At 47.1% G+C, this 22,808-nt stretch overlaps 1 protein-coding gene across 1 annotated transcript in view; it reads left to right on the top strand.

Annotated features, from left to right (window-relative positions):
* Positions 1-22,808, top strand: part of ARHGEF25 (Rho guanine nucleotide exchange factor 25) — a 114,892-nt gene that overhangs the window by 62,399 nt on the left and 29,685 nt on the right. The window contains exons 3-6 of the mRNA XM_048487628.1: positions 4,214-4,524; positions 13,596-13,673; positions 16,313-16,440; positions 17,476-17,542. Coding sequence (XP_048343585.1) covers positions 4,214-4,524; positions 13,596-13,673; positions 16,313-16,440; positions 17,476-17,542 — 584 coding nt within the window. The remainder of the gene's footprint in view (positions 1-4,213; positions 4,525-13,595; positions 13,674-16,312; positions 16,441-17,475; positions 17,543-22,808) is intronic.

Genomic DNA, 22,808 nt, shown 5'->3' with positions numbered 1-22,808 from the left:
CCAGCATGGCTCCCTCTTTGACACTAGGATTAGGGTGAATTGAACTCAGATGGCCTTTCAGCTGTGAAACTGTTAATAAATAATAGGACTGAACTATATAGCATAGCTCCTGTGTAGTATTGAGGAACAAAGGTACCATATATACTTGTGTATAAGTTGACCCGCATATAAGTCGAGGCACCTAATTTTACCACAAAAAACTGGGAAAACTTATTGACTCGCGTATAAGTCGAGGGTGGGAAATGCAGCATCAATTGAGGCATCAGTAGGTTAAATGTTTTTGAATATTTATTTCAAAGAAAAACAGTAAACTGGCTCTGTAAGTGGAAAAGAGGGTCAACAAGAACAATATGGTATCAACAATAACTTTAAAAGTACAAAAACCTTAGCTCAACCAGCAACCAAGCTAAAACACAAGAGTTAAAATCCTTCAAAACTGGATTCCTCATCATCATCTGTGTACCAAATGTAACCCAATCCTAGATTTTAAGAGGGATACATCAGAAATGAAAAAATTCCACTATTAGATTCCATTGTAAACAATGGGGGATGGGGCATCCCCTTTGGGGGTCAATAACTTTGGATCCCCTGGCCCAAACTTCACCAAACCTGGTTGGTATCGAGTAAGAGACTCCCTCCTGATGAGACCAGCCAGGTGTGGTGAAGTTTGGTTCAGAGGGTCCAAAGTTATGGACCCTCAAAAGGGTAGCCCCATCTACTAATAGCTCCCATTGAAAACAATGGGGAATGGGGGCACCTCCTTTGGGGGTCCATAACTTTGGACCCCCTGAATCAAAAGTTACCAAACTTGGCTGGTATCATCAGGAGAGTCTTCTGAGAGTACCCTGAAATTGTGGTGCCTCTAGCATAAAATTGCGCCCCCTGCTGGCCAGCAAAGTAAAAACACACACAAAATTTTAATGACCCGCATATAAGTCGAGGGGAGCTTTTTCAGCATTAAAAATGTGCTGAAAAATTTGACATATACATGAGTATATACGGTAATTGTTTCAGGATGTTTACTGTGAAAACATAATCTTCATCTGGATGGCCAGATGTTCTCAGAAATGCCCATGTTCTGCTTTTCTCCCATGAAATTGGTCAAAGTGGTTGAGAAGGCTTGATTCCTGAGCAGCCACAGGTAGCCAGAACTAAATGCATATGGAATAAGGATTGCTCTGGCCAACCAAGGTGGTTGGGGAGACTCAGGAGGAGTCATAAGAGAAAGCAACAAGCAGATAAAATTAGGACTATGGTGAGTTGCATTTCAATTTGAATCTATGAATTATGTATGCATCTGCACAAATGAATGTAAATTAGCACGTGCAATTTGTTCCCCCTCTTTTTGGCCCTTTGTAGACAGCCACCCTCCGGCCACCCTCATTGCATTTGAAGGCAAAGACTCGGGCATAAATAAACTTGTAACATTTAAACATGCATCAGGGGCCCTTTCCCCACTTTCCTTAAGCCCCACACTACTCTCCTCAAGTAGCACGGGGTCCAGCTGCCTTCCCCACTTCAGGGGCGGAGAGAACGTAGCCGTCCCGACGCTGCCTCTCTCCCGCCCCCTCGACGCGCGGAATTCCTGGCGCCTTTTGAAATGGCGCCTTTTGACGACCCCGCGCAGAGTGCGGGGTCGTGGGGAAGCCAGGGCGCGCGCCAGGAATTGCGTGCACCGGGAATTGCCCGCAGCAACCCTCGGGCAAAGGTGAGTGGGGAAAGGGCCTAAATCACTTGGGTTTTCTGAACTGGATGACTGGCCACTGAATGTCTGAACATATTTCATGGGAAAGCATGGTGACTTGAGGCCGTGAGGATTCTCTCTGTGTTAGATTTTTCCGATGGCTTGTTCACACAAACTGATCGACTTCAGATGTTGCGGTTGTCTGATGTCACCAGACTTGTATGAGCCAATGTGGGACTGTGGATTTAATTGCTGTCTCTCCCAGATGCCTCAAGTGAACACCAAAATGGGATGCTTATTGTGTTTAGCAGTGACTTGGGGGAAGAGGAACTTAAATGTGCTTTTGGTTTGCTGGGCCGCACATGTCAGTCCACATATCTCCTGCCTGACAGTCTTAGACTAGGTTGCCCTTTTTGGACTTTTCTTTAACGCCCCCCAAATTGGAGGTTGTTGTATATTACCAATATAAGAAACTGGGGCTTACTTCTTCTCACTGAGGTAGTACAACTATCTTTGGCCTCTAGTACTTCACTTAGCAGGTGGGAACTCACGAGATCAAATGTTCCTCTGTACAAATACATTCTGTCCCCGTAGAAAACTCTCAATGAGACGGCACATCTACCTCGTGCTCTACCACTTCTGAGAGCTTGTGGGAACTCACAAGATCAAATGTTCTTCTGTACAAAAAGAATTCCCTCTGTATAAAACACTAGATGTGATGGGAGAGGTTTTAGCCTTCTTCCTGATCTTCTAGTTTTCCAGGACTGTAGAGGATCAGAGCTGGTGGGAAAGGTACATGCTTTGTGGGTTCAAATGGCTTTTCCCCCTAACTAGGCCCGAGATGCTGTTGTGCTGGCCAGTTGCCATTTATTTATTTATTTATTTCTGAGGCTTTTATACCGCCCCATCCCCGAAGGGCTCTGGCCGGTGCACAACAAACAAAAGCAACAGTACAGAATAGTTAAAACATTAAAAGCAGCAGTAATTAATAATTATCAGGAAAATGAAATAAGAGTGGGTCCAACATCCTAATTTCAAAATTCCCTCCCCCCCCCAGAGGGAGGCATGGGGGCCTCGGTAGATGACCAGTGACCCAGATGTCAGGGTCAGACGAGGACCAAACAAGGAGCCAGACAGGGGGGGCACCACATCAGCGGCCGGTACCTCCAAAGGCCCGGCGGAACAGCTCCGTCTTACAGGCCCTGCGGAACTCACCAAGGTCCCGCAGGGCCTGGACAGCCGGAGGGAGAGTGTTCCACCAGGCCGGGGCCAGAGCCGTAAAGGCCCTGGCCCGCGTGGAGGCCAGCCGCATCATTGAGGGGCCAGGAACCACCAGTAGATTGGCCTCAGCCGAACGGAGAGGCCGTACAGGGACATATGGGGTGATGCGGTCTCGATGATACGATGGTCCCAGGCCGCGTAAGACCTTAAAGGTCAACACCAACACCTTGAAAATGATCCATAGCAACATCCTTCACATTGTCTTGTCATTTTCCAAGGTGGGGTCAGGTGCCTTTGGCGTTGGCTTGATACATCCCAGGCTCCTGACGCAGGCACAGTTATTTCAGGAGCAGGTGCCATGCCACTGCATCACATTATTTCCTCCTGCTAGGCACTCACTAGGCTATTGTTGTAGTGCTCATATCTGGGACCGTGGCTGCTCTTTCCTCTCCTCCGCTTGCAACCTGTACTGAACCAACCTGGGATTTGCACAGACCTACTTCTGTGTGCCCACTTGCATATCTACATCTACATCTGTACCTACTGCATCTATTTGATTCTCGCATGTGTATGTACTTGGGACTGGTTCACAAGACCAGACAGAGAATGGTTTGAAGGCAGGGTGACACTGTTTCATTGATGAAAGTGAGATCTAATCTTGTAAAACAAGGAGAGGGGGACTGTATGACAGCCTAGGATGAGAGCCATAAGGGATACTGCCTGGGTGCAGTGGTGAACTGAGAGAACTTCTGCCGAGTCGACAATTTTAATCAAAATGACCTTCTCAATAGGTATATTTCTATATTGTGGAGTGGAGAAAATAACTGGGAAGGCAAGACAACAAAATTCTGAATCATACTTGCTTTGAGCACAGTCCTATTTACCTTCAAAGTCTGAGGTGTAAATCTTTCACCACCATGGGCATTTACCTTCACAGACGGTTCAAAGTCTGAGGTGTAAATCTTTCACTACCTTGGGCAGCTTGAGATTCACTTACAGGGAGATGCTGAGGATTTAATTTGAACAAAGAATGTGCTCTGTGCTATGGCCTGGGTTCCTAACACCCTTGAACATGTTCAGAATGCCTTCTTCCTCACCCTTGAGTGGCTCTTACTTACGTTCACAGACTGAAATAAGAGGAATGGATTTCCAATCAAAAGGAGCAATTTTCTGTGAGCTGGAGAACAGGTTCTTCTTCCCTTGCTAGAAATTAAACTTTGACCTACTGCTTCTGTAGCCATGCTTATCTTGAATGTCATTCCAATATCTGCCCACGTGCTCACTGCCGTGCCTGTCTTCTCCTTCCAGATCCTTACTCCATCGCAGGCAGCGATGGCAGCATCTCTGCCTCAGTGGCCTCGATCCAGCCTCAAGCATCCAGTAGTTCCGCTCCCAGTTCCCCCGGCTCTCGCCATTCAGTCAGCACTCTCAAGAAATGGCTGACCAACCCCGTGCGCAAGCTAAGTGCCGGTGGGCTACCTCGGGGCGACCGCCCACTCAGGAAAGCAGAAGGCCGGATGCGGCGGCATGGGCGTCAGGAGGATCGCAAGAGCATCGACTTGGGCTTGCTGGGCCAAGTGGAGGGGCCCTTTGCTGTCCCACGGGAGCCAATTGGCACGGTGAGAGAAAAAGTGGCACACTTGATGGTGGAAAATGCTGTTAAGTCGCAACTGACTAATGGTGACCCAACAGTGTTTTCAATGCAAGGGTTGGACAGAGGTGGCCTCTGCACAGCAACCCTAACTTGCCTGCCTCCACATAGCAACTCTGGGCCTTTCCCCACTCCCTTCCATCCCCCCTATGCAGCGCGCGGCATCCCAGGCGTGCGCCCAGGCGTCCCCACGACCCCTCAAGGCCTGTGCTGGTCGCCAAAGGCTGCTCGAAGAGCTGCCTGGGATGTCAAGCAAGGCTAAGGGGGCGCGACAGCGTCAGCGTCGGGGCGGCTGCGCTGTGGCCGCCCCTGCCGTGGGGAGGGAGGAGGAACCCCGTGCTACTCTCCTCAAGTAGCGCGGGGCTTACGGTAAGTGGGGAAAGGCCCTTTAACTTCCTTGGTGATTTCCTATCTGAGTGTCCACCAGGGCCAACCTACTTAGCTTTCCAGAGCTGATGAGGCAGAATTGCAGGGGACTAAAAGAACAGGCTTTTCCACACCTCCAGCCACAAAACAGAGCTAGCCAACTACTGACCTGTTGCACTTTGCCACAAGCAGAAAGCTGGCACATGATTGACAGATGTTTACAGATCAAATGGCTACAAATAATTCAGGCGAGTGAGCCAAACCTCATGTTGCAGGAAAAGACCCACTGACCCTCAGACTGACCAAATTTATTTCTAAGACATAAACCTAGCAGATATGGAAATTCTGAATGTGAGTGAAACTCCTCCATCACATCTTCCCAAAGGAAATATCATGGGATGAATCACTGCACCATCTAGCACCGTGGCGGCAAACCATTGGCACTCCAGATGTTATGGACTACAATTCCCAATTGGCAGGGGCTGATGGGAATTGTAGTCCATAACATCTGGAGTGCCAAAGGCTCGCCACCACTGTTCTAGCATCCTTTCCAAATTCTATTTGTTTGTCCACCCACCCACACACCCACCCACCCACCCACCCACCCATCCATCCATCCATCCATCCATCCATCCATCCATCCATCCATCCATCCATCCATCCATCCATCCATCCATCCATCCATCCATCCATCCATCCATCCATCCATCCATCCATCCATCCTGTTTTACCCTGTGATTCTTTCAAGTTGCTCAGGGTGGCATACATGGTTGTTTTCTCCCCCACCCTTCATCTGTCCTCACAACAACCGTGCAAAGTAGGTTAGGTTAAGAAACAGTGACTGATCAAAGTCCCCTGTTGAAGGGGAAAAGCTCCCCTCTGCAATATCATGGTTGTTGCAAAGATGCTGCCTGTATTGTTCCTTCACTCCAATAGGTCACAAATGCCCTATCAGAGCTATCTTAGATTTCCTTAACCGCACTAAGCTAATGATTCTGTCCTGCAGTTCCTGACCTATGTTGATCCTTGTCCTTCATTATCATTCTTCTGCAGAAAGGCTGCTGAATTTTATTATATGGATCTAGAATTCTAGATTGAGAACATGCAGGAATCCTGTGTGATTTTAGCACATTCTGGAAAGCTTGTTTGACACTGTACTCCTACGCAGTTACTCCACCGAGACCAAAAACAGTGCTCCAAGACCTACAAGGTCAAGAGAGGTTTCCAGAACACGTTTGGAATCCTTCATCGTTGCAGTATGTCCCCAATTTTAGTGCACTTAAACTGCAGTAACCCTGCCTAGGATTTAACCATTTGTAGGCCATAGGTAAATATGGTAGGATGGTCTAGAAGGTTGAGGTCCTAGATTAAATCTCCAGTCTCTCCAGGAGCACAGGGCTGAACCCCACCTCTGCCACAAAGCTTTGCCTGGACCTGGATAGCCCCAAGCTAGCCTGAACTCATCAGATCTCAAAAGCTAGGCAGGGTTGCTCTGGTTAGGAGTTGGATGGACAACCACCAGAGTTGTAACGTGGAGGCAGGCAGTGGAAAATCACCTCCAGACATCTCTTACCTTGAAAAACCTATGAGATCAGCATGTCAGCTGTAACTTGATAGCAAAAAGAAGGCCACAGATGCTCTAGGAGCAGGCTTGATCATACATGGTCTGAAACATGAAAGGGCCACCCATAAACATTACCCATGTGTAGGGCTCTTCCCATGTGTGGCAGGAAGTCTCATTGAAGCCTTCACAACTGTTGGAAGCCCCCTGAATTTCAGTAAGTTTGGATTCAAACCAACTTGCCCAAGAATCCAGTAGATTCATAATGGCATCCTAGAAACCGGATAAAATCTAGCTTGGGATGAGTAGCATTTTTATAATTAAAGATCCAAATGACGTCAAAATTCAGACCGAGAGATCAACAAAAATCTGGTTTATGAAAACCCATTTGTTTAACTAAACCCATGCAGATTAACATCGCTGGCAAGCGACAGGTTGATAATTCATAAAGGTTTAACTGCTCAAACATTAGTTCTTGCAAGTCCTTCATTAGGAAGTAACACCCACGAAGTCTCACAGTGAATACTAAACAGACACAGGAGCACCCTGCATAATTGTTGTAGTGCTGTGGCATAAACATGCACATGATTCACATTTGGATCACTGGCAACATTTCATCTTTATCATTTTCCTTTCCGTAAAGCATGGGATTTCGGTTTCTGGTAGCCAGCTAAAGGTTGACTTAGCCTTCCATCCTCCTGAAGTCGGTAAAATGAGTACCCAGCATGGTGGGGGTAAAGTGTAGGCCAGTGATGGCGAACCTATGGCACGGGTGACAGAGGTGGCACTCGGAGCCCTCTCTGTGGGCACTCACACACAGAGTTCGTCATGTGGGGGGCAGAAAATCACCCCCCCCACACACACACACATACACATCTAGGCTGGCCTGGGCTACTGAGCACAATGTGCGCGCACCGCAGTGAGCAGGGAGGACTTGGCTGGCGGGCCCGGTGCCTGTGCTCGGGTGGCTGCTGCCGGGGGGGGGGGGGCGCAGAGGAGGCAGAGATGCTAGAGAGGCACAGAGCGGTGTGCACAGGACTTGCTGGAGGCTTGAGCAGGCTGGCCCCTGCTTGAGCGGGTGGGGCTGAGGAAGAGGGAGCCAACCAGTTTTTTCTAAACTAAAGCCTCAGCATTCAGGTTAAATTGCCGGGTTGGCATTTTGCGATAAATAAGTGGGTTTTGGGTTGCAATTTGGGCACTCGGTCTCGAAAAGGTTCGCCATCACTGGTGTAGATGATTGGGGAAGGAAATGGCAAACCACTCCGTAAACAGTCTGCCCAGTAAACATTGTGGGGTAATGTCACCCCATGGTTCAGTACCTTTAAAGCAGGGGTCCCCAACTCTTTTGAGCCTGAGGGCACATTTGACATGGTGGGCGCACTACAAAATGTCTGCCACAACGATGGCTGCTGCAGGAGGCAGAGCCAGCCATAAAATGACACAGTGTAGATCTTTATGCTAGGGTGGCAATTGCTGCCAAAGCAACATTTGAAAAAAAAATCTGCACAGCCAATCATATCTCCAGAAGAAGCCTTGCTGGGTAAAAGCCCCGCCCACTTCTTAAAAACACTTGGTGGGCTCCAGAAAAGGTGTCTGCAGGCACCGTGATGCCCACAAGTACAGCTTTGGGGGTCCCTGCTGTAAAGCATCTGTAAGAAGCCCGCTAGTCCCATAAAAACCTTTGCCTGCCACCTGGCTCCCATATTGGTTATTCTCACTTTGTACCTGCGCCTCCAATATATCTTACGTGAAATACTGGATTTTCTTTTTTGAAGATCTGTATTTGGCAGGGACTGTGGCCATTTAGTCACGTGGGGGCAGAAAATTGCCCCCACACCCGTCCTCAGTAGCGTAGCATCAAGGGGGCGAGGGAGGGCGCAATGCACTGGGCATGCGACCCTCCGGGGATGTGGTGGGGGCGTTCTGGGGTGTTTCGGGGACGCGTGGCAGGGGCGCAGGACGCAGTTCCCCCTTGCTCTGCCCCTGCCTCTCCTCCTTCCCCCTGGGCCCATACACTGACTTCAAGACCTAGTGCAAAAAAACATTGTTTGGTCATGGTGGGGGAAGGTGGCTGCCCAGATGGGAAGGTGGGAGGACTCAGGTTTTGCACCGGGCAACATTTTCCCTACCGTGTTTCCCCGAAAATAAGACAGTGTCTTATATTAATTTTTGCTCCCAAAGATGCGCTATGTCTTATTTTCAGGGGATGTCTTATTTTTCTGTGTTCTGTTCGTCGGGCATGCTTCCAAACAAAAACTTTGCTACGTCTTACTTTCGGGGGATGCCTTATATTTCGCACTTCAGCAAAACCTCGACTACGTCTTATTTTGGGGGGATGTCTTATATTCGGGGAAACAGGGTAGATGTGCCTCTGGTATTTGGTTCTGCACTGAGCCACATTTGGCTACACACTGCTGCTGTAGAATAAAAAAATGACAAATCTGGCTCTCCAGAAATATTTGTTCCCACCCATTTCTTGTCCCTCAGACATCTCAAGCAGATCACAAGTGCTCTGAACAGGGACAGCTGTGTGTTCACTACAGCGTCCGGTATTTTGTTGGCATGAAAGTGGTGCCTCATCATTTTAGAGGAATTAGTGGGGCTTATATGTGAGGCTGGGAGCCATGAAGCTGGGCACTGGGATTAATGCCCGGGGAGGGGGGGGGAGGAGGAGGAAGGGAGGCCTGGCATGAAGCGAGTCCATTCTCTGATCTGCATCGAAGACAATCAAAACTATGTTTTTGTTCCCTCTCCATGTTGCCTGGGGTTCTGCCCCATGCTGCAATAAACAATGTGGGTTTTCTCTGATAGTCTCTAGAAGGGGAAGCAGCTGTTTATCCAGGGCGTGCTTTTACTGTGAAGCATTTGTTTGCGGCAGAAGGTTCCAGAGGGAATGCATGTTCCCTGTCTCAAATGTCCACTGTGCCTGTATGGTTTTTAAATGCCAAACCAATTTGCTCCTGTCAATTTTGACTTTTGCAAAACAAAAAGAAAAGTGAAAAGGAAGTCTAGCTGTACCCTGTGGCTATCCAGTTCCTGGTTCACTCACTCATGTGTAAATGCACCAGCAGATGTATACACATACCTCAGTTTGGCCAGGTCACAAGCCTTTATTGGCATAAAATAAACATACAAAATCAGCATACAAAATTTGCCCATTATTGCTCACAATTGTAGACACTGGTACTAAAATACTAAATACTAAAATATATACATGGTCCTTCTGTAACTATAGGACATTCCTTCAGCTAAGTTAACTCACTTAAACGTCATCGGATACTGACAGAAGCTAGAAAAATTACTGCTGGCTATATGTGGTCATAATACATAGACATTGGTTGGTATTCATCTAGATCTCTACGTCTATTATTGTTAGCAGAAATTTTGCTACATTCTCACACACTGTGGGATCCATGTTGTTCAAAAGCATAGGTATCTTAAGAGCATCAGTTAGATTGTTATACAGAAATGGGATAAGTGCAGATTGTGACATTCTGATTTTTGCAAACCTTACACAATGAAAGAGGGTATGATCGAGTGTCTCCACCTGACCCATATTGCATGGACATAGCCTCCTCTGTTTATCAATTTGTTGATATCTGCCATAGAGCAGCATAGAAGGCATTAGATTGAATCTGGCCAGTGTGACCTCAGTTTGGCACTGACTTTTGCTTTCAAAAAGTAGTCAGGATGCTTAAAAATTTGCACCAGGATGATGATGAAGAAGAATTAGATTTATATCCCCCCCCCTTTCTCTCCTGTAAGGGGACTCAAAGGGGCTTACAAACTCCTTTCACAACAAACACCCTGTTCCAAAGAACTGGGACTAGCCCAAGGTCACCCACCTGGCATGTGCTGGAAGTCCACAAGCTAGTCTAGTTCACCAGATAAGCCTCCACAGCTCAAGTGGCAGAGCGGGGAATCAAACCTGGTTCTCCAGATTAGAGTGCACCAGCTCTTAACCACTACACCACGCTGGATAGACCCAACCTAATTACGCAATTGTATTTAATCAAGGCAATTATTTTTATTTATTTAATTCATTTACACTCCGCCCTGCTCTCCAAAGGGGATTCAAAGCAGCTCACATTGTTCTCCTCTTGCAACCTTGTGTGTTGGGTTAGGCTCAGATTATGTGACTGGCCCAAGGTTACTCAGCAAGCTCCTGTGGCATATTGTGGATTTAAACCTGGGGCTTGCAAAATTTCGTCTGACAGTCAAACCACTGCATTGCACTGACTCTTTAAAGCCTGTTCAGGAGATTGAGCAGAATGGGAGGGAAATATACCTCCTGGTTAGCAACAAAGTCATATTTTACATCACACTGCTCTGATGATAGGATTTGCGTTTCTCAAATGTGGGTTTTTACAGAAAGCTGGAATAGGCAGACTAAATATAGTTATCCTTAAAGCTGGATAGGAGCAGGCTAGAACTGACATGCTTCAAGCTGATGTTTGCTGAAATCACAGCAGTGAAGATGCAGGGAGAGGCTTCCAGGAACCTAAGTGATTTTAGAGGATTTATCTACCACCTATAGAGACCTGCTCAAGACAGGTTACAACCAAAATGATAAAACAGTCATTCATAACCAGTCAAAGCTGTTAAACATAACCTGTCAAAAACAGTATAAAACACACCTCGAGCAAGTTAAAATGATACTGGGCCTTTCCCCACTTCACGTATTTTCTGAAGCGCAGCGCGCTTACCCCTTAGCACGAGCCATTACTCGGTGCGGGTCGTGAAATTAACTGCCGCTTCTGCAGCTGAGGCAGTCAGAAGGTGCCGTTCTTTCCAGCTGTCAGAAAATGACGCCACGCTGAAGGACGTTGGAGCCGCTAGAGTCGGGCTGCCGCGTCATGCGCCTGCTCGGCCGACTCGTGGTGAGCACCGCTGGACCACGCGCTATTTGGGGGCAGTAGCGCGCAGCAAACGGTAAGTGGGGAAAGGGCCAATGATAAAAAAGCTCACAGGCTAGAAAGCAAACAGTGAAACAGCTGGCAAATAAGAAAATCCCCAAGTTAAAAGTCTAGGGGCACAGAAATGTTTTGAGTTGGTGCCTAAAGGAATGATAGGCACCTACCATGTGATACTCCCCCGTGTTGTCCTTCCCTCCGTTGAACTCATTTCCTGTTTTGAAACATGGCTACAGAGAAAAAAAAATTCATGAGTGACTGGTGTGTTTTCAAGAGCTAATAGATTGAGGGGATGTTAGATGTCCTCACATGAACGACTTCTCCTTTGCAAGTGCCATGCATTAGCTTTACATAGGAAACACAGGGTTGAAACCTTGTGCTTTCCTCAAACACCTTGTTTAAGGTGACCAGATGGTCACCTTTGTGAACCGAGACGGGGGTAGGGATACATTGACAAGACGGGTTCTGGGGCTTGCCGCTTCAGGCGGAAAATGGCAAGCCCCAGTAGCTCGCGGTATCAAGCGCCGCACACGCTGGCTGAGGCTGCCGCACCGCTCATGCCTCCCCAGGACAATCGGGACAATTGAAATAACCTGCGGGACGTGGGACAAATTGTTTGAAGACGGGACTGTCCCGCCAAAAGCGGGACGTCTGGTCAGCCTGACCTTGTTCCACCTTTACCATCTAATAAACATTGTACGTAAATGTGCGCAACAAAATTCCAGTGGCCATTTTTATAGACTCCATGACATCACTTCTGCCTGCAGAACCGGAGGTGATGTCACCACATTGCAGCATGCTCTAGGACTCACCCAAAGTGATGTAGACCTTAGAGCTCATTAGGAATTATTATCAGTTTCGTCAGATGTTCATGGCTACAATTGGCCATGCTGACAGGGGCTGATGGGAATTGTAGTTCCTGAACATCTGGAGAGCCGCAGGTTCCCTACCCCTGGTCTATGGCTTTAACCATGGAGTTTTGGAGAAATCCTAGAGTATCCCATGATGCAGCAACATCCCTTCTGGTTGTACAGCCGGAAGTGGCATTACAGGATGCTTATTTGGTAAGTCTCCATCCTGCTGGTCTCCCAGCCTACTATGTCTACTGACTGGGCTACCATTCATGAGTAATGATTTTATGTGCAAGGTAATGACTTTATATTCAGGCAGGGTTTTAATGCAGGGTGTGGAAAGGAGCATAAAACTAGAATAACACATGCCCCTGGCCTCCAATTTAATTTAGCAAATTCATCCCCCTATGCCTGACCTGCTTGCTCAACAAAGCCAGCCCTGATCCCAACAGCAAAAAATAAATACAGTGGCACAATGTGGTGGGTGAGGTCATCCGTAACGAGTTTTGCACCCCTGTAAACATGGCACAGTAAAGACACTGCTGTGTGTCATTGATGCTACGCCTATTCCTCTTCCATTTCTTCAAATCACTTTCACCAAGTCCTTCTATTCCCCACCTCCAGTGTTCTAAATATATGTATCTAGCCTTGCAGACACACTTGAACCCCTGTGGGGGAAAAGAGGTGAGATTATGAGCAGACAAATGGCTCGCTTTCATTTCCCCGTGCCTCTGGTTTGCTTCAGAATCACCCTTTGTGGAAGTAGCGTGGGCATTTTTAAAAAGGGCAGTTAGATAGACCTTGAGATGAAGCAGCCGGGCAGGAACTAATGGAGTTTGAACCAGGTATAGTATGGAATTTGTACCAGGTATAGTATGGACAAGTGAAATACCAAATGATTACCCCGGGTAGCTGAAATTTATTTCATTTTGTCATTGCTTTGCTTTCCAGAGATGGTTAGCTGTTTGCTGGAAGCAGCTTGCAATCAAAGCACATAAAAAATACGACAGAAAAAGCAACTCTGAAAGAGGGTAGTAAAATGCTGCAGCTGTTCCCCATAATAAACAAGCTCAACAAAAGCTGATTGAACTCTGGACGAAAACAGTAGCGTCATCAGAAATGAACCCAAATGCTTGTTGAAATAGCGTAACTTTGCAGGGTGTGAAAGCTAACCAGAGAAGGCACTGCCTATACAAAAGAGGACACAGATGGCATCGCAGCAGCTGGTGGTGGCGGCAAGATGCTGCCCTCAGGGAAGTTTGGAAATACTTAGAGAATGGTCTGAGGGCTTCCTGTAGTCCAGGAGGTGAATCTGCTGTTGCCGTAACACTTTTATCTTGTGTTCCAGGATGGCAACTCTCACCTCCCGGATCTTTCGCTTCTCTCCAGCTTACTGGAAGGGGATGGTGCAGAGAAACACACCCAGGTGAGCTGTTGTGTGTATGCCTTGTGTGTGGAATGTGCCTCTTACCTCTCTCCTCCCTGGGGCAAAATGGCCCTCTGATACCTCAGGAAGACCTAGAACAGGTATTAGCATGCTTTTTTGCAGGGTAGAACTAGCATGGTGGGCAGTTTTTTTGCAGAGTAGCTCAATTGAGGTTTCTGATTCCTGGAGGAAGGGGGAGCAGATAGCAAAGAGGGACTTTCTTTGAATCTGGACATATCACACTTTACTCCAGAAAGGCTCTTGGTCTTTCTTTGCTTCTCTCCGCATGGTGGCAGCAGTGGGATACTTTTTCAAATTATATCTATTCACCGGTATTGATTTATTTCATTTATATGCCACTTTACCCCCTAACGAGGACCCAAAGTGGCTTACAACATTCCCTGCTTCTCTATTTTATCTTTACAAGGATCCTATGAAGTATGTTAAACTAAAAGTGTATGACTGTTCTCATAGGTTGCCAGGTCTCTTCTGTCAGCAAGAGGTGGGAGGTAGGGTCGCTAGATGTGGGATGGGGATGGCTTGGAGATGTGGGGGTGTGGCCTGGGGAGGACAGGGGGCTCAGTGGAGCACAATGGCACAGAGTCTCCTCCAAAGCATCCATTTTCTCCAGGGGAGCTGATCTGGAGTCTGGAAATGAGCTATGGCTTCCAGGGATCCCCAGTCCCACTGGGAGGTTGGCATGCCTGGTCACCCATTTATGGACTACAGTACCCATCATCCCCTGCCAGCATCATGATGGCAGGGGATGATGGGGACCGCAGTCCATAACATCTGGAGGGCTGCGAGTTTGACACCTGTGCTCTATGGCAAAGTGAGGATCCGGATGTAGATATCCCAGATTCTAATTCATTCGGCCATTCTAGCTCTAACGTAATAATAGACCTCATCCCATCTCCAAAGATGAGTTGAAATTAATTTAAGCAAATCCTTTACACTTCTTTTTGACAACATACCCATTTACAAATGCTGTTGGTTTTAGTTGTACTCAGAAAAATAGGCTGTAAATTATGAGCTTTGAAAATTAAATACTTGCAGTCCAGCCTCGAATATTAAACACTTTGATTGTGATGAGCTGGAGGCACTTAACCTCATCAATATTTAATGTCTCTAAATTTTATTAGCAAGACTTAGCATGTAAATATGTTTGAAACTGAAAAAAAGGGTCTCTCGAAATTAGGTTTTAAAAACAACAGTTCAAGGGAGATGTTAAACTGGTGCTATGCATCTAAATGCCAGCGAAAAATATAGCTAGCGATAAAATGGAAAATACCAGATGCTCTAAAAGAACCTGATTTTTTTTTAACATGGCAAAGTTAATAAAATTGACTAATTTGTTATGATTCAGAAACAGAAGATTTCTAATAGAGATGAACACTATGGAGGTTGTTTTTACAATTTTGAAATTAATGTAAGGGTTACCAAGAGATATCTCATGATTTTTTTTATACCTCCATAAGAACATAAGAACAAGCCAGCTGGATCTGACCAGAGTCCATTTAGTCCAGCTCTCTGCTACTCGCAGTGGCCCACCAGGTGCCTTTGGGAGCTCACATGCAGGATGTGAAAGCAATGGCCTTCTGCGGCTGTTGCTTCCGAGAGCACCTGGACTGCTAAGGCATTTGCAATCTCAGATCAAAGAGGATCAAGATTGGTAGCCATAAATTGACTTCTCCTCCATAAATCTGTCCAAGCCCTTTTTAAAGCTATCCAGGTTAGTGGCCATCACCACCTCCTGTGGCAGCATATTCCAAACACCAATCACACGTTGCGTGAAGAAGTGTTTCCTTTTATTAGTCCTAATTCTTCCCCCCAGCATTTTCAATGTATGCCCCCTGGTTCTGGTATTGTGAGAAAGAGAGAAAAATTTCTGTAGATAAATTAGCTGTAGTTAATTTGAGTATTTTTCCCAACGTGGCTATGACATGCATAGTTGCCCTATTATTTACAATAGAACAGTGGCATAAAAATACTCTAAATAAACAACTTTTTTTAAAGGCAGTCTACAGGAAATTAGTTTTAACAATGTGTGTGTAAAGTGCCGTCAAGTTGCATTCAATTTATGGGTTTTTCAAGGGTTTTCAAGGCAAGAGAGTATTAGAGGTGGTTTGCCATTGCTTTCCTCTGCATCAGAGGTGGTTTGCCATTGCTTTCCTCTGCATAGCAACCCTGGTATTCCTTAGTGGTTTTTCATCCAAGTACTAACCAGGGCCAACTCTGCTTATCTTTTGAGTTCTGTCAAGATCAGGCTAGCCTCAGCTATCCAGGTCAGGGCAGGTTTCACAGTAGTTAACGAAACACACTATGTCGACAGCTAGACTGAGGCAGGTCGGCACTGCTCGGTGCTTTTAGAGCTCACCACAGCATTCGACACAGTCTGTTTCAGTCTGTTCTTTGGGAGACAATTTCAAGAGCAAGATGTCTACTGGAGTGACTGGATCTGAAATCTGTTCTTTTCCCTCTCCTGGTCTTTGAGAATCTGGGGGAAAGCATGAGGTCCTATTCAGCCCTCCTTCAGCCAAGCACAAGGGCCCTGCTTCCCTTTCGTCACCCTTCTTTACCACCTGCTGTTGATTGTTCCAAGCCTGATGCAAGGGTTTTTTTCCTTTCCCTCACTGCAGGTCCCTGACCCCTCTCCCCTCCCCAGCGACTGCCAAAGCCTGGAACCCCCCTCAGAAACCCCTCTGCAGCCCCTCGCCTCTGAGGAACAGGAAGAGGAGGAGAGGCGAAGTGCCTTAGAAAAGAGTATGTAAGTGATTTCCCTTGGTGCCTGGCTTGCGGGCTTGACAGGAGAGGGCGGGAGGGTTGGGATAGTAGGGAGAAATACAGCCCCTTCTGCCTCAGAACCTTTTGCTCAGTGGTGCTGGGTTTTTGCTCAGTTTTGCTCTGAACTGGCAAAGGTCCAGTCTGATCTGGGGGGCTTCACACATTACAACTCAGTAAGGCTGCTACCGCCAGGTTTGGAAATTCCTAGAGATCTCACGGGCGGAGCCTGAGTGGGAGGGGACTAGAGAGAGGAAGAACCTTGGCAGGGTATAATTGTATGCAACCCACCTTCCAAAGCAGCCATTTTCTCCAGGAGAAAAACATAAATAGTTTTCAATCAATCTATCAGTCAATCAATGGTTTGTGTAGTCTGGAGATCATTTGTAATTCTGGGAGATCTCCATCCCCCACCTGGAGGTTGGCATTCGTACAACTAAGCAGGTCCTGTGCACAGACATATATACCCTGTATATGTGCCCTGTAACATTGGGACACTTTTTTTGTTCTGTGTACATACTGTGGGAAACCAAGATTGGCCCTTTCTCTCTACTACATGTTCATGCATTTTTTAAAAAATGCATGTATGTGTCTTGAGTGTGATGGGGTTGTACTATAGCTACTGGGGTTGCCATCTTTGGGTCAGGAAATTCCTGGAGATTTGGGGTTAGATCTTGGGGAGCGGGAGGGGAGAGGAGGGCATATTGTCCGCATATTGTCCGCCATTGAAAGCAGGGGAATTGATCTTTGTTGTCTGGAGATAATGTGTGACTCCAGAAGGTCTTCAGGCCCAACTTGAGGCTGGCAACCTAATAGCCACCCATGGGGGTACCTCATCCATCTGAAATATACGAATCCTCCAGGCATGGGACCATACAAAAGGTTTCCTTTGAGAAGAATGTATCTGTAGTTGGGCATGGAGTGTGTTGAACAGGTTGATGGGAAGAAAACAGGAGGAGGAGCAGGGATATTCAAGGCCAGTACCTTCCCCTCAGACACTGCTACTTCCTCTTGTCTGCAGGTTTGTTCTCAGGGAGTTGATTGAGACTGAGAAGATGTACGTGGAGGACCTGGGTCAGATTGTGGAGGTGCCAACACCCTCTTCATTTTAGACATTGATTCCCCTTACCCTGTCAGGGCTGGCTGTAAATTATTGTGAGTGTGAGAAATTTGCCATTTCTTCCAGCGAGGGCGCATTGCTTACTCATGCATCCCCATGCTTCCGAACGTGCATAGTGCTGAACACAAGGAGAGGGGAAGGGTTAGCCGTCCATTCAGCTGGCCCTTCAAGTGTCCATGCACCACAGGTAACTGAATGACCTTGACTGGCATTGGCCGCGTCTACCTGTCTTTTTCTTTGGCAGCTATTTCCATGATACTGTGCGTTTTTTGGGAGAAGCAAGAGTGGTGTGAGAATTGGTTGTGCTTCCTGCCTTGCCTCTTCTGGGCCCCAAAGTTCCCGTCTTTGCTCCTTTACATACGCTGCCATCCTAAAGCACAGTTCTCAGCAGGGCAGCATAGTTGGTTTGGTTCCCATATTTGTGAAATTCTGTATGGAAGCTTGGTTAAGAATGCAATTGGGAGTCCTCTAATATGTTTCAGGGTGTTTTTTTTTTAAAAAATTAAAACCATATTTCTAGTCCTTGCACCTATTAAAAACATGCTTGTCGCAATGCGTGCAGAAGGTTCCAGTTTCCAAACAAAAGAATATCTTTGCTTTATGTGGGTACATTCCCCTTCCCCACATTTTCCATGACATTATATTCCTATTTGTCCTTGATGCCACTCAGGGCCACTCCCCACTCACCTCTTACTGTGCAACCCCGCAGCGCCCCCGCCTGGAAAAGCCTCCGTGGCTTTTGACCACGGAGACATTTGTTTCCCACTCGCTCCCTGGCTTAGGCAAGAGGAACTGGCGCCGAGGGAGAAGCGCTCCCCAGACCTCCTTCCACCTTCCTCGTTGCCAGTGAAAAATGTGCACTGGGGCAGGCTGGGGAAGGAAGAGGAGGGACGGAAGGAAGGCACGGCCTGCCTGGCTGTGTGCAGGAGGAGGGCCCCCGAGCTGCTGCCGCCGCCGCCGCCGCCACGTGTGGCACAGTGGTGGCGCCGACGAGTAGGCAGCCGCCTGGTTCAGCGACGAGAGCTGTGAGAGGCGGCCCCCCGCCGAGCTGCCGTTCAGCCCCTCCGAGCGCTCCTGCACCAGCCTGAGACAAGATGGAGGCAAAGAGGGATTTCTTTTCTGTCAGTTCACTGGAGGAGTCTTTGCTGCTCTTCCACCTCCTTGCCGCGGGGTTTTTGAAAATGTTCCTCTTCGTAGAGGACCTAATTTGCCGTGCGGCAAGGCGGTGGGAGAGCGGCAAATTCCAGGCAGCTGCGCAGTGAGCGCCGGTGATGTGGGGAACGTCCGGGATCCCCGCGTCTTTTACAGAGGTGACCCCGCGGCTTATGGTGAGTGGGGAGTGACCCTCAAAAGAATATAAAAACCTTACAGATTTGCTTGGCTGGATCAGATGAAGGGCCTAGCTAGCCCTGCATTGTCGTTTCTTCCAGTGGCTATCAGACACCATCATAAACCTCCTCAAGTCAAAAGGCTGCACTAATGTCCATCCAGTGTTTTCCCGTAACCATCTTGTTTACATGTACAATAGGCACATATGTCCCGAGGGTTTTTAAAAGCTAGCAGCCGCCACCCCATCCCATGGCAATGAGTTCCACAAGCTAATTATGCACTAAGAAACATTTCCCCCCCTTTTTTATAGCAGACTTGCTGTCAATCAATTTTATTGGATGACCTCAAGTTCTGGTGTCTTGAGAATGATTTCCCCCCATTTCATTCTTTCCGAACCATAGTTTTATAAACCTCAGGCTTGTTGTCTTTTAAGTGATCTTTTTTTTCCTAAAGAAAAATCTCCCAAGGAACGATAGGGTACACGTACACATAGATGAGGTTTAAACTGTGTGTCCTTCCCTGTAAGGATGGTGCTTCAAATCCCACACATGCCCCTTTCTGTCTCAGGGCCTCTGATATTCCTCGCTGAGATCCGGCAGCTGTTTCCAGAAGTATAACGTATTATAAATAAATGTTGGCCGGACCTCAATGGACATCTATAGGGTTAGTCCTTTTCCTAATAATTTCTAAATACTGAATTAGCCCTGTTCATTTATTTTAATTATTATTATTATTATTTATTTGGCTTGTACACCGCTGTCTCCACGAATGAACAACCATAAATAAACAATTAAAACAATGTCTTAAAGAACTGATAAAATGCCAGTCTTCTAAATACATTTTGACAAGGGTTGGGATGACAGCATTGCTTCCAAAATCACCACTAATCAACCGCCATCGAAACCAGAGCAGAACAAAAAACAGCAGACGAGAAGCGACGCAAACAAACGAGACTGAAAAAAATGGAAACAGGCTGAAAAAGAAGAGACCAGCTTAAGATGGAAAGACCGTTGCGGCCTTCAAACATAGGCTTGGTGGAACAGCTCCATATCGCAGGCCCTGTGGAACTGAGCTAGATCCTGCATGGCGCTGGTCTCGTTCGACAGAGAATTCCACCCAGAGGCGTAGCTAGGGGAAATGGAGCCCGTTGCAAAATCGGAGTTTGCTGCCCCCCATGTTCGTTTGTGTTTTTTGTATTTTTTAGTGCTTTTTCAGTTTTCGGCCTTCAGGGGGCGCAGTTTTTAGGCTAGCAGTATCAAAATTTCAGGGTATCTTTAGGAGACTCTCCTGATGATACTTTCCAGGTTTTGTGAAGTTTGGTTCAGGGGGTCCAAAGTTATGGACCATCAAAAGGTAGCCCCATCTACTATTAGCTCCCATTGGAAACAATGGGGGATGGGGCACCTTCTTTGGGGGTCCATAACTTTGGACCCCCTGAACCAAACTTCACCAAACTTGGTTGGTATCATCAGGAGTGTTGCCAGACGAAATCCTGAAATTGTGGTGCTGCTATCCTAAAAACTGCACTCCCTGCTGGCCGACAAAGTAAAAACACTAAAAATATCAAAAATACATTTTTGCTGCCCCCCAGGAGTGGGCCCGGTGCAACGCGCAACCCCCTGCCCCGTGCTAGCTATGCCACTGATTCCACCAGGCTGGGGCCAGGGGCAAAAAAAAGCCCTGCCTGTGGTTGAGGATAACCGGACTGTTTTATGACTCCAAGGCCACTGTCCTGAATTATTTCAGTCAGTTTAGACCTCATCTATGTATATGTGAGTTTAAGTTTCCTGTCCCGACGTGTGTCACTTTTACAATTAGCCTTAATGAACTGCATCTGTCATTTTGTTGCTGAGATGCATGTGTAACCTCAGCTTGTGGGTTCTGTGGGGCAGTACTTGGAAGGAGTTGCAAAGAACCAAATTTAAACAAAACAGTTTACTTCTCTTACAAATAACATTAAACATCAACATTTAACATTACAATTCAAGGTCCTGTTCAGGTTGCATTTCAAGTCCTTCTAGTTACAGTCTACTGATACTGCCAAGTCCAATTCTTCTTTGCAAGTGGGTTGGCTCCTGAAGACTCCAAGGGCTTGATGAACAGGATGCAACATGATGAAGGTTTCCAGGAGAACTCTCACCCATTACAACCACAAAAAGAAACCCTGAAACAATAAACTCCAACATTTACAACATAGCAAAAATAAACTACCTTCCCAGTAGTTCCCAACAATATTGCAGTTTACCTTAACAAGGTGTCAAGGGCTTATACAACCAAGGTCCGAGTCTGGTAGCCTTGTCTTCTCCAAAGAGCTCTGCAGCCTTTCTGCTGCTCTGAGTCTCCACCCCCTTACTGGTTCAACCCATTCTGGGCATGGGGGTTACACATGCTGTGGCATTTTCCACAGTCTGCTTGAGATTTTCCCTGTCCTGAATAATTTAATGTTATCTGCTATCTCTGCCACTTCGGCATTCACCTGTGATGCCATGTCATTTATGAACAAGTCGAAGGGCACAGAGTTCCATCTCTGGGAAGCTCTGTGGTTTATTTCCTTCCACTGTGAAAACTGTTTGGATACCCGTTCCCTCTACTCCCTGTCTCCTAACCAATCCCTTAGTGAATGTATTCTCTTGGAGCAGCAGTGGCGTAGTGGCTAAGAGCAGGTGCACTCTGAATCTGGAGGAACCGGGTTTGATTCCCAGCTCTGCCGTTTGAGTTGTGGAGGCTTATCTGGGGAATTCAGATTAGCCTGTGCACTCCCACACATGCCAGCTGGGTGACCTTGGGCTAGTCACAGCTTTTCGGAGCTCTCTCAGCCCCACCCACCTCACAGGGTGTTTGTTGTGGGGGAGAGGGAAGGGCAAGGAGATTGTCAGCCCCTTTGAGTCTCCTGCAGGAGAGAAAGGGGGGATATATATCCAAAAAAACCTCTTCTCTCTCATCCAGTGATTGTTAAATTACTTTTTGGTGAGGGACTTTGCTACATGCTTTTTAAAAAGCCGAGTATACAGTGTCCACTGAGGCATCTATACCTCACAGAACTCTAAAAGGTTGGTGAGATAAAACTTCCCTTGGCAAATTCCTCCTCAGCAAGGATTGTCATTCTACATATTTCACCATTGTAGCCTTAATATTGCTTTCCAGCCACCTGGAAACAGGGCTTGTAATTTCCTGGATCTCCCCCTACCCTCCACGCAGTGGTGGGATCCCAAAATTTTAGTAACAGGTTCCCTCGCCAGCCCCCCTCAGCAAAGGGGGCAGAGGCGTACCTAGGCAAACCTGAGCCCTGGGCAAAACCTGAGTTGGTGCCCCCCCATGGGCAGCCACCCCACCACGACCCCCCCCCCAATTTTTTGCACCAGGTCATTTCTAAATCATCATCACATTATAGAAAATGCCCCAACTCACAAATCTGAACACAGCAATGGTGAAACACACAGGTTCTTTGATAGAGACTGGTGAGATAAAAGGTACGAAAGGCTGAGAATCCATGAATTGCAGTACCTGAAAGGGATTAACCCAGTTCAGGGAGTTACATTATTAGTCGCAAGTGCTATATGGAACCTTCATGTTCAAAGGCAGGATGCCTCTCGGGGAGGCGAGGGCGTGGAGACGGGAAAGCGGACCCAATTAGTAACCCCCTTTCAGCTCACACAAATAATTAGTAACCCACTCTCGGGAACTGGTGAGAACCTGCTGGATCCCACCTCTGCCTCCACGCCTTTTTAAAAAACATGAGTGTGATGCCGGCCTCTTGCCAAGCTGTCTGGAAAAGAAGCGAACTGCAGGGACCTTATATATTTCAGCTCTGCAGCCCTCGCCTGTCCTTTCAAAACTTCTGGGTGAATGCCGCCAGGCTTGGAGGCCTGCACTCCTTTTCTGTTATTAAATCACGCTGATTTAGG

This window comes from Sphaerodactylus townsendi, linkage group LG03 (genome assembly GCF_021028975.2).
Source record: "Sphaerodactylus townsendi isolate TG3544 linkage group LG03, MPM_Stown_v2.3, whole genome shotgun sequence".
In the NCBI taxonomy this organism is placed as follows: Eukaryota; Metazoa; Chordata; class Lepidosauria; order Squamata; family Sphaerodactylidae; genus Sphaerodactylus; species Sphaerodactylus townsendi.
This window is presented reverse-complemented; position numbering and strand designations above follow the sequence as displayed.